The sequence below is a fragment of the Pinus tabuliformis genome, chromosome 3_2 (genome assembly GCF_031772625.1).
Source record: "Pinus tabuliformis cultivar Carrire ecotype Pingquan chromosome 3_2, CPIR1, whole genome shotgun sequence".
Classification (NCBI taxonomy): domain Eukaryota; kingdom Viridiplantae; phylum Streptophyta; class Pinopsida; order Pinales; family Pinaceae; genus Pinus; species Pinus tabuliformis.
In genome coordinates, this window is record NC_142302.1 from 1,051,671,333 (window position 1) to 1,051,681,665 (window position 10,333).

The 10,333-nt window shown below is 33.7% G+C and overlaps 1 protein-coding gene across 1 annotated transcript; it reads right to left on the bottom strand.

Moving 5' to 3' along the window:
- Positions 1 to 2,664: 2,664 nt before the first annotated feature.
- On the bottom strand, positions 2,665 to 4,020 carry LOC149184217 (uncharacterized). Its single transcript, XM_089418853.1, has one exon. It carries the CDS (start codon positions 3,356 to 3,358, stop codon positions 2,792 to 2,794), a length of 567 nt encoding a protein of 188 aa, XP_089274979.1. The 5' UTR covers positions 3,359 to 4,020; the 3' UTR covers positions 2,665 to 2,791.
- Between the last annotated feature and the right edge of the window lie 6,313 nt (positions 4,021 to 10,333).

A 10,333-nucleotide genomic window follows, 5' to 3' on the forward strand; every position in this document is an offset into this window, starting at 1 on the left:
TTTGCTTAAAGTAGTATCTCTACCTCATTAAATTATTGTCTTTTGTCATCTCTGAAATGTATAATTGTTAGCTATAGAAATATTTCTATACGCCTAAACTTAGTTTGATAATACAAATATTCATGAAACATATTTAATTATCAGATGTCTTCTTTTTGATCTGTCATAAGCATTTAAATACTGCATGTTGTTAGTACTAGAATCAACACTTTGAGAAATCTTTAAAATATATGGGTTATGTACATGTGAATGATTTGATTCATTTATCATCCTTTTAAATAAATCCTCATTGAGATGTTTTGGCATAGTTCCTGAGCCTAGATCTATCTACAAAGAAACAACAATAGACATGTTCTGAAGCATACATGATATATAGTGAATTTATTGGTAACATTGATGATAGGAAAAACACATTAGGATATGCTTTTCATTTGGGCACACATTTAATCTCATATGCTTCTAAGAAGCAATGTATTGTCTCAATTTTTTCTATGGAAGTAGAATATGTAGTAGCTACAATAGCATTCCCTAAGAAGACTTTTGAAAGATCTTGCACATGTGGAAAATGAGCCAACTTCTATTTTTTGTAGTAAAAGTTCAACAATTGCATTGTGAAAGAACCATATGTTTCACAAGAAAAGCAAACAGATTAACACTTGCTATCACTTCATTCACTAGTTTGTCAACAACGGTGATATATTTCTTCAATTTTGTGGATCTAGAGATCAAACTAACAAATATCTTCACCAAGTCATTGTGAAGAATTTCTTATTAGTTTGAGATACAATACTTAGACACTGCTAATACTAATGAATGTAACATTTGAGATTAAGTGAGAGCATTAAAGTATAATCTCTTTTCTTAAATAAGTTGGACGTGAGCTCAAGATATTTTTAAAAAAATATTTGATTTGTAGAAGCTATTAGTCCCAAATATATCCCGAAAATGTTAAATTTAAATAATTTGTTTTTTTAAGTATATTTAATAGTAAAAGGGGACCTATGCTCCCATGAGATTCTCCATAAGGTTCAACTGTGCGTTCTAATAGATGGTTAATGACTTGGCAATCACCTTTGATTAAAAAACGAAAAAGAGGCATGATCTTTTAAAAAGAGTTCTAATAGATGGTTAATGACTCGGCAATCACCTTTGATTAAAAAAGGAAAAAGAGGTATGGTCTTAAAAAATTCTTAATGTATTGTAAGAAAGGCCAGCAGTGCCCCATAAGATTCCATATATGAGATCTAATAGATGGCTAGTTACTTCCAATTACCTTTGATAAAAAGTGCCTCTTTTCTGAGACAAAAAATGAATGGTATGAGGTGGGAGGAGTCTATTCAAGAGGAGCTGGACCTCGTTAATTGTTACCAGGAAATTACCAGTTACAGTATGAGCAAAACTCTAATTAGTTTGACTCTTTGCTCTACGAAACGCACCAAACGTGCTAAGTCTCGCATGATTAGACATGTTGATAGAAGGAATATATAGATCCTCTAGAAAGGTTGAATAACACACACAGCAAATGTTGTTGGTCGTTTTCTTTGCTCTATGACTATGAATATGTTTGCACGTCATTGAATATCCTTCCACTCAGGGTTGGAATTTCAAAATGCTTTCATTCAGAATTGGAATTTTAAAACTACTGTTCACTATTTCAAAGAAAAATCTTTGACATTTTTTTAGCTGTATTTTACAAGCAAAGCAAATCAGCGAATCCATCCCTGCTTGCACTTAACTACATTATTGTTTTAAGCGTACTAACTATGAAACAATGCTGTGCAAGAAAGCTTGGATATTATAATTCTGCGATTATATAATCACTCTGTGGCTTTCATAAATATGCTTCTGGGAGACTTTTCCCTTTTTCTTTGCTATTTCATCGCATCTAACAACAAATCAGAAGGACTTTGGCGCTACTGGGTTTTTGTTACAAGCAATTCATCCGAGAAACATAAAAAGTATTTCCGTGAAGGTCTTTGTCAAATCAATGCGTTCTATGTCTTTATTAAGCTATACAAGAGAACTTATTGATTGCTGGCACATTGAATTTTGATAACTGGAAATTTATAGTTTATGAGCCTATATTCATCTGAGAGGTCTACATCTTAGAGAGAGATTAATCATTGTAAAAGAACAAGTTACATTCTGGTTTTTTCAATGCGCGTCCTTGCTTAATAAGTTTGAATTTAACATGAACTGTGCTAAAACAATGTGCTGCAAGTGGTGAAGCTGGCTTTTGTTTTCGTGAGCAACCATCACTGCAATGCCATAGTGCTCTGGAAATATAAAGTATATTTCTTATTACATAACTATATTATCAAATGTGGTTGACATATGCATCATTTCTCGTTGATTATTTGAATGTTGATGCCAAATTCCACAAGTTGATATAGAAGATGAGCAGAATATACCATAATGTTTTATTTTGAATCTGAATGTTATTATTTTTGGTAAAATGCCAAATTGAATTGTATTGGTACAGAGAAGACAACCAAAATATACAACGATGTTGAATTCCATCTATTGATACAGAAGAGACTACCAAAATATATCAGGGTGTTGGTTTCGACTAGATGATCAGAATATACAAACATGTTTCATTGACATTTATGATCATAGGCTAAAAATTTGAATTAAATGAAAATTAATGTGCCAACAACAATATACCCCATATCAAGGCAAATTATAAACCATTAATGCCAATACGTCTGAAACGAAAAAATATGTACAATTAATCTTTCATGGCAAATTCAATGATTGAGCCATCCACAGCTAAAAGCGATTACCAGTGCTATCTCTCGCGCTCTCTCTCGATGAGCCACTGTAGATACTCAAAATCAGAAACTTGGCAGGGAATAGTGAAAACGCCCTTCTGGTGAAAGCCATAGACGTGCTCGGCTTCTTGGAGCAGATGGAGGAAGAGTGGGTGGTTGAAATAGCAGACAGGGATCACAAACCGCGTCTGCTCTTCTTGGCTGTCCCCGACGTACACCGCCAAGAAGCCCTTGGGAACGTCTTTAGGAGGATACGCACTTTTCTTTTCATGTGCCTCCAGAAAACTTATGTAACGACATGATAAGTGGCGGCCAATATGCTTTTTTGTGCGAGCAACAAGATTCGAGGCACTGCCATAGGACTTCAAATGACGAGTACGGAGATACTGATCTTCTTTCTGCCCACTCAAATCTGGATGCACAGAAGCTGCAGCGTTTGCACGAAGAGGAGTCTTCTGGGCGACTGAATGGCTGTGACAAATATCGCTATAATGCGATCTCGAGCCCTTGCACAGCACAAATTTTCTCCATAGTTTTATAAACTTGCATCCTAGTTTTAAAAACTTATCATCTGCCTCTTCCATGTTGTGGTGATGCCGTTTTTCCCCCAACGTAATGCCAAGGTTTAGTTATTTAATTGCTAGAGTTTATGAAGAAAGTCTATAGAAATATATCTATTCTTCTTTTATCGGAATATACATATTCTGCTCTTTTGAATTTAACCTATTAACAAAGGGCATGCCGTTAACCATCAAATCCAGCTAACAGAGACCACTCAAAAAACCCTACAAAATAACCATATCCTACTGAAATGAAAACCATCTCATGCAAAATGTTAAAGGAGAGGAGAACGTGCAGGAACCCCTTAGGAAAGAAAGCATGAAAAGACCTACTAATTCCTATTTGAGAAACTATTCCAGAACGCTACAAAATGGACATATCCAACTACAATGAAAGCGACTCTCCCTTAATGTTAAAAGAGAATGATCAAGAACATCTCATAAAAGAAAGCAGAAAAGAGCCAGCGATCAGCGACGGCGATTGCAAGCCTGAACGAAGTTAAACAGAAGTCTGATCCAGAAGAAGGCACTTTACAGATAGTCGGTTCCGCTAGTTTGGATCCGAAATTCACATCCGTGGGGCTAGCTCTCACCATGCAGGTACATCCCCTTCTGCAGCCTGGAAAGAGAGTTAAATTGTCAATAGCAGAAGGCAGCGACGAGCAATGTGGAGAGGTGGGGAAATGCAGGAAAGCGTCCATTATACAACACGACATTTGGCGGTGTAGCGCGTCCCCGTGATCAATGGCGGAGAACGCTGCAAGAAAAATAAAAATCTGTCCGATTTCTCCCTTTCACACCTCCTAAAGCATGTGGGAGCCCTTGCTTGGCTACTGATAGCAGTATGTCAAGGTCGATAGTCAATGCGTAAACGCGTTCGACCCACATGGCCAACAATAATTGTAGTGTTCGTCGTTATCCGTTACCGAAGCTTATTCCAGTCAAAAGCAATGCAGCAAGCTGTGGGCTGCATCATGTCATGGGATGAACCTCTGCTCCATGTACCAGTGTGTACGTGCAGTACGCAAAGAACATTGGTCTTGTTTGACTGGCCAGGTTTCATAGATATTACTTTATTGAAATGAAAGGCTAATGGCTGGCCCATCATGACGTTCAGTCGGTGGAATAAGTAGCACATTACGTATGAGATACGCATTTTTGTCATTAGTATTGGAAATGGACATGTGGACCAAGGAGAGGTAAAAGTACATTGTAAAGTGAAACAAATTAAAACCCATACCAAAAACAAATTAAGTATTGCCTTTAATAAGATGGGAAAAATAAATAGTTTCAAACAGACAAATTAAGTCTTAGCTTTTAATAAGTTGGGGAAAAATAAATAGTTTCAAACAGAAATAGTATGTTCTCCCCCTAAACATATTGCTCTTTGTTTCCCATAAGTATTTTATACATTTAAGTTTGTGAAAAAATGTATATGGGTTTGAGGTCAATGTAGTGAATGTAGGTGTATGATGTGAGCTCAGCCATTACTTATGGGCTTCTTCCTACTAATAGCAAGCCTCATTAGTATAAAGCCTTTAGAGTAATTAATATGATGCAGGTTCGTTTGGGTGGGAGCGGACTTCTAGAAAATTATTAAAAAAAGTGAACATTAAATATAAAGTAATAGAGCTAAGTATATTTAGTCTTAATAAGCCATGAGTATTTATAGAGAATCAATCACGGCAAACTCAAAAAAATAAAAGAATTATCATCCATTTTTACCATAGGAAAAACATTACATATTGAAAGTAGTTCTCAAGTATGAGATCTAAGGAGAAAATTTAGAAAATACAGTGTTCATAATTAATATGGTGATGTAAGGCCTTTAGATGTGTGCTCGAGTCACCCTAGGGCGAGGGAGCTAAGTTATGGAGGTGAAATGAGAGAATGTTGGCTACGATTGGGTTTTCACTATGATAGAGTGGGTACAAAGCAAGAGACAAGTATTTCGTGTAGGCAAGCTACAGGGGTATGGCACAACATTGTTTGGCAGTGTACGAAGTTGCAGGTCAATTATTTGTGTAAGGTGAGTCGAGAGCTATGGCATGATGGAGGTGTAGAGTGTCTAGCTTCATGCAACGAAGCCTTGGGGTTGTGGCACAAATAATTACTCACTGTATTGGGGAAGTAACTGAAGGATCAAACGGGGAAGTCTATATTATTGTAACATTGCGAAACTTTTAATTAAAGGAGTGAATCATGAGGTTTCCCTTACATTTGTGAAATGTGGTGCACATTGTACATGGTTGTTTATGTGTAATATTGTGAAATTGTATTGCAACATTTTATTGTAGCATGTGAATGGTAGCATATTTGTGAAGGTTTAATACATCGCGAAGTGAAATGTTTGGGAATTGTACTTGAGTTAAGATTGCATGTTAATTCTGCAAACATAATACATCTAACGCGTGACAAAAGTGCAACAACTAGATGTGTATTCCAAGTGTAAGTAATTGTAAGTTGGTCAAGACATTAAAATGAACCATATTGGTGATCCATGTCTAAAAGCCTTGATACACCTTAAATCGAGGGATACTTAGGGCATGACAAGTGACATCCCTCAATGTGAAGCTAGTGGGAGCAAACTCTAAGATAGGTAAGAGGGAACCTTGAAATGCAAGATCACTAAAGTTTGGTATACCTCGAGGGTTGAATAAGCCTATCACTGAACGTGGGATGCAACTTTAGGTTCTGCGAGAGTTTAAAAAATTGTCACTCTCTAGGCCAAAACTATGTGGATTGAAGGGAGGCTCTGTAAATTTGGATACAAAAAACCACGTTTATCTTGCCCTTACATCTATTGAAAAGTTATGTGGGGTGGTTTTCCTATATCAAAATTAATGTGGTGAAGTAGTGAAGAGGCTCTTGTAAACCAGCATGCAATAATCCCATGCTTTGTCTACTCTGGAGAGAAAGATATGGGTATATATAAGGAGGACCACTATATATGTTGTCCCTCCATTTGAACTCATGTATCATTATCAACACCTGAAAGATCACTAAAGTGATGATGTAGATCATACTAAATTCTAAAATAATGATGATGAACTAATCTTCTGATATTAAGATATTTGAGTAACAATGTAATGGACACATTTTCTATCATGTTTCCATCTACTCTCTAAAGATATGGCCTCCAAACCTCATGCCCATTTAAAAGGGTAGGTGTGACCAATGAGGTAAAGGGTTAGATCTTTTATCAAATGTCATAAAACTAATTGTGAACACATTATTGGGAGCCCAACATATTTATCAAGTTTAACATATTATTAATTACCGAAACCATATAAATTAAATGCTTGATAAAAATGGATAGGCTCAATGGAAAATGAGAATAAGAAAACCATTATTTCATTATTAATGGTAAATTCAATAATTGTAATATATTATTTCATTATTAATGATAAATTCAATAATTGTAATATAATTTACTTTCGTAATATTATAAATTAATATTTACAATTTTATTTGGAAAATTTCATTTTTACAATAATTTTAATATATCTATTTTTCTTTATTTTGAAGTGTTTAAGAAAAAAACAAAAAAAAATCATACAATGTTTCAACTATAACAATTTAAAACTATGTTTTTAAAATATATTTCTTTTATGAAAGTTACATAATTGTCTAACCTAAGAATGTTGTTTACTTTTCTTTTAACATATGGTCTATTTAATTTCAACTACCCATATATTGATGTCTTGACAAGGGCCCTTTGCAAAATAGACATTGATCATAGTGACATTTTGCTTGCCTATAGTGTGAATTGAATCTCAGATAGATACCTTAGTCATTCTCTATATTAAATAATGCATCTTGATGGTTTTAAATGTTTTTTCAAAATAAATGTTGAATTTTCAAAATTATTGTCACAATCTTCATAGAGTCTATCCATTGGACCCATGAGTCGACAACACATAACCACTAAAGAGGTAAGCACTCACATTCATCTAAATAATGGTTCATATTAATCTTTGTGCGAGCCTAATGTTGGAAAATGGAGATTAAAAAAGAGGATGATGATTGAATGCATCCTCATCATTCAATATATATGTTCTCATCCAATTCCAAAATATAACCACCTATCGACACAATGAAATGTATTAATATCCATTTTAACTGAACATAAATGTATAATTAGTTAAAAGGTTGAATTTAAGATAATCATAAATTGATTTTTCTATTATATATATTATACTCAATATTTATAATTTGTGTCGCATATTGTAACATCTTATCCATATTTTAGATGCAATTTCCATTTCACTCTGGATTATTTTGCCTTTTACAACATTTTTTATTCTATTTTATGTGTTTGTAAATTTAAATCTATGATGGATGATAGTATTCTTCCAATTTATTTTTGTATATGTTTATGAGTTTCTTTTACACATTCTGCAAAGTCTCATTAAAAAATCAAGGGCGAAATAGAAAAATAAGAGGTAAGGGGTAGTGTAGATCTTAAATATGAGAAAATTATGAACCAATATTTCTCTTCTATTTTTCTACATAAATATATTGAACTGAAATTAACCACTCAAAATGTTACATATGTGGCCGGGGAAGATTTGTTCAATGTGAATATACAAACTAATATAAGAGTTTCCTGCTCATTCTATGTTGGAGAGTTTCCTGCTCATCCTATGTTGGTGAGGATATTAGTGAAGACTATAAAGAAAGATTGTAAGTGATGCATTGATTTACTGGATGAAAAACGTGTTCTTTTAATTATAAAAAACGAACCTAACATGGGACTGATAGACTTAAAAGAGTTGTTAACACTTATCATGTTTGTTAAAGAAATAATTCCAATCCGTGTCTATAGAATGCAATGAAATTTATTTAAAGAGCTTAATCACTTATGAATAATAACCTCAATGGCATGAAAATGAATCGTATTCACTTTGGAAGAGTGAAAGATTGTAAGTGATGCATTGATTTACTCGATGAAAAATGTGTTCTTTTAATTATAAAAAACGAACATAAAATGGGACTGATAGACTCAAAAGGGTTGTTAACACTTATCATGTTTGTTGAAGAAAAAATTCCCATCCGTGTCTATAGAATGCAATGAAATTTATTTAAAGAGCTTAATCACTTATGAATAATAACCTCAATTGCATGAAAATGAATCGTATTCACTTTGGAAGAGTGTTTTAAATGAAAAGTGGTGTAATTAGTGTAATATGCCATGATTGTGAGGTATTTGGATGTCCATAATAATTCGCAATATATAAGATTTTTTTCGAAAACAAGGTAATTTTAATATATATGTTTATCATTATTTTATCACTTAAATCTTATACAAAGGTCTTAACTAATTAAATGTGAGAAAAATAAAGGACTTGGAAATAAATATTTTCTTTCAAGTATTTAGGTAGTGAAATGTGGATAAGGAAACCAATTATGTACTATAGTTGGATGTCAATATAATATTATTGGTTATTATCCACCATTGTTACTTATATTAAATTTTATCTCATATTTTTTTATAGCCAATTTTTTTAATTATATATTTGTTTAGGTTGGATCATACATACAAATTTATTTTTGTGCTTTGATTTCAATATGTTCTGTAATGCAATTATGGAAAATTTGAACAATTTTGTAAAATGAAACTACCAATTAATCTACTAGTAATTTATGTTAGTCATACTAGAAACAACAACAAAACCAACAACAACAACATCATCATAAGAGACAACAACAAAAAATACATACCTTGCATCCCCTAATAAATCATATTAAAATCTACTCCTTATACTTTATTCTTAAAAATAAAATTTATAATTTTATTTATTAAATGTCACATAATTATATAAAACATCAAATTTTACATTAAAAATCGATTTCAACACATAAATTAAAATGAAAAAATATTATAATCTATCAAATTATAAAATAAAACATATATTCCAAAATATTTAAAATTTCAAATAAACGACTTCCATATTAATCCGATTACTCATTAATTAAATTAATATGATGATGATGATAGTGGTTAACGTCCACTGAGACCAAATTGGTCTATCAGACCTATAATTTTCTTAGTTTTTAATTGTCTGGCTCCTTGTCTTTCTTGGAGAGATTGATGCTGTAGCTTTCTTTTTTTTCTCTACGGTCTTCCAACTTCCTGGTTCTTGCATCTCCTTCATCTCTTCTAGTTCTTGGGACATTGGTGTCTTAGTTTCGCGATCTATTGTGTTCGTCCTCTTGAAAATAGATGGAGAAGAAGTTTGGTCTAGGAGATCTCCTTTGCTGTTAAATGACGATTTATTTTGTGCGGTATCCGAATCCTCATAACTGTTGATGCTTGAGGGGTTGTCGAGTTCACTTTTTTTTTTTTGGGCGAGGCTTTCTCCCTGCTTATCTTGAGAGTTGTTTCTTTCTTGTGATTCAGAGTTTTCTCTAGAGTATTCTTCTTTGATGACAGTGTAGTGTTCTTTTTGTGCTCCTTCCCACCATGTAGATCTGTGGTGGTTTTTTCTAGCAGAATTTTTCTGGGAGGCTTTTGGGGCAATTTTTGGCTAGATGGCCCGTCTCAAAGTAGGATCAACATCTGAAGAGGACACTTTCATAATCGAGTTTCTGGTTCCACACATAGTCTTTACTTGTTAGGTTTATTTCAGCTGGGAATCCGGTGCTGAAGTCCATTTCCACAGAGATGCGTGCATAGGTGGTTCTGGAATATTCCTCTGTTTCTGGGCACCTGCAGTGAAATTTCCCAATTGCATTTCCATTGGCTTTTAGCGAGGAGAGATTCCAGAGATGCAAGGGTAGGCTTGGCAATCTCACCCAAACTGGTGCTGAAGTTATGACTGCGGTTGAGGGATCAAATGATGGATTGCATGGCTTCATGAATAGGCTTGAGTTTTCCCAAAACCAACCGCCGGAATCTAGAATATATTGTCTGCTTTCAGGATTTTCAAAATCTACTATAAAGAAACCCCTAGCACAGGGGTAGATATTAATTTCATCAGAAATGACAGGCTTCCA

What these genes read in the sequence shown, in the direction of transcription:
- LOC149184217 (XM_089418853.1), bottom strand. Translation starts at nt 3,358, where the DNA reads ATGGAAGAGGCAGATGATAAGTTTTTAAAACTAGGATGCAAGTTTATA.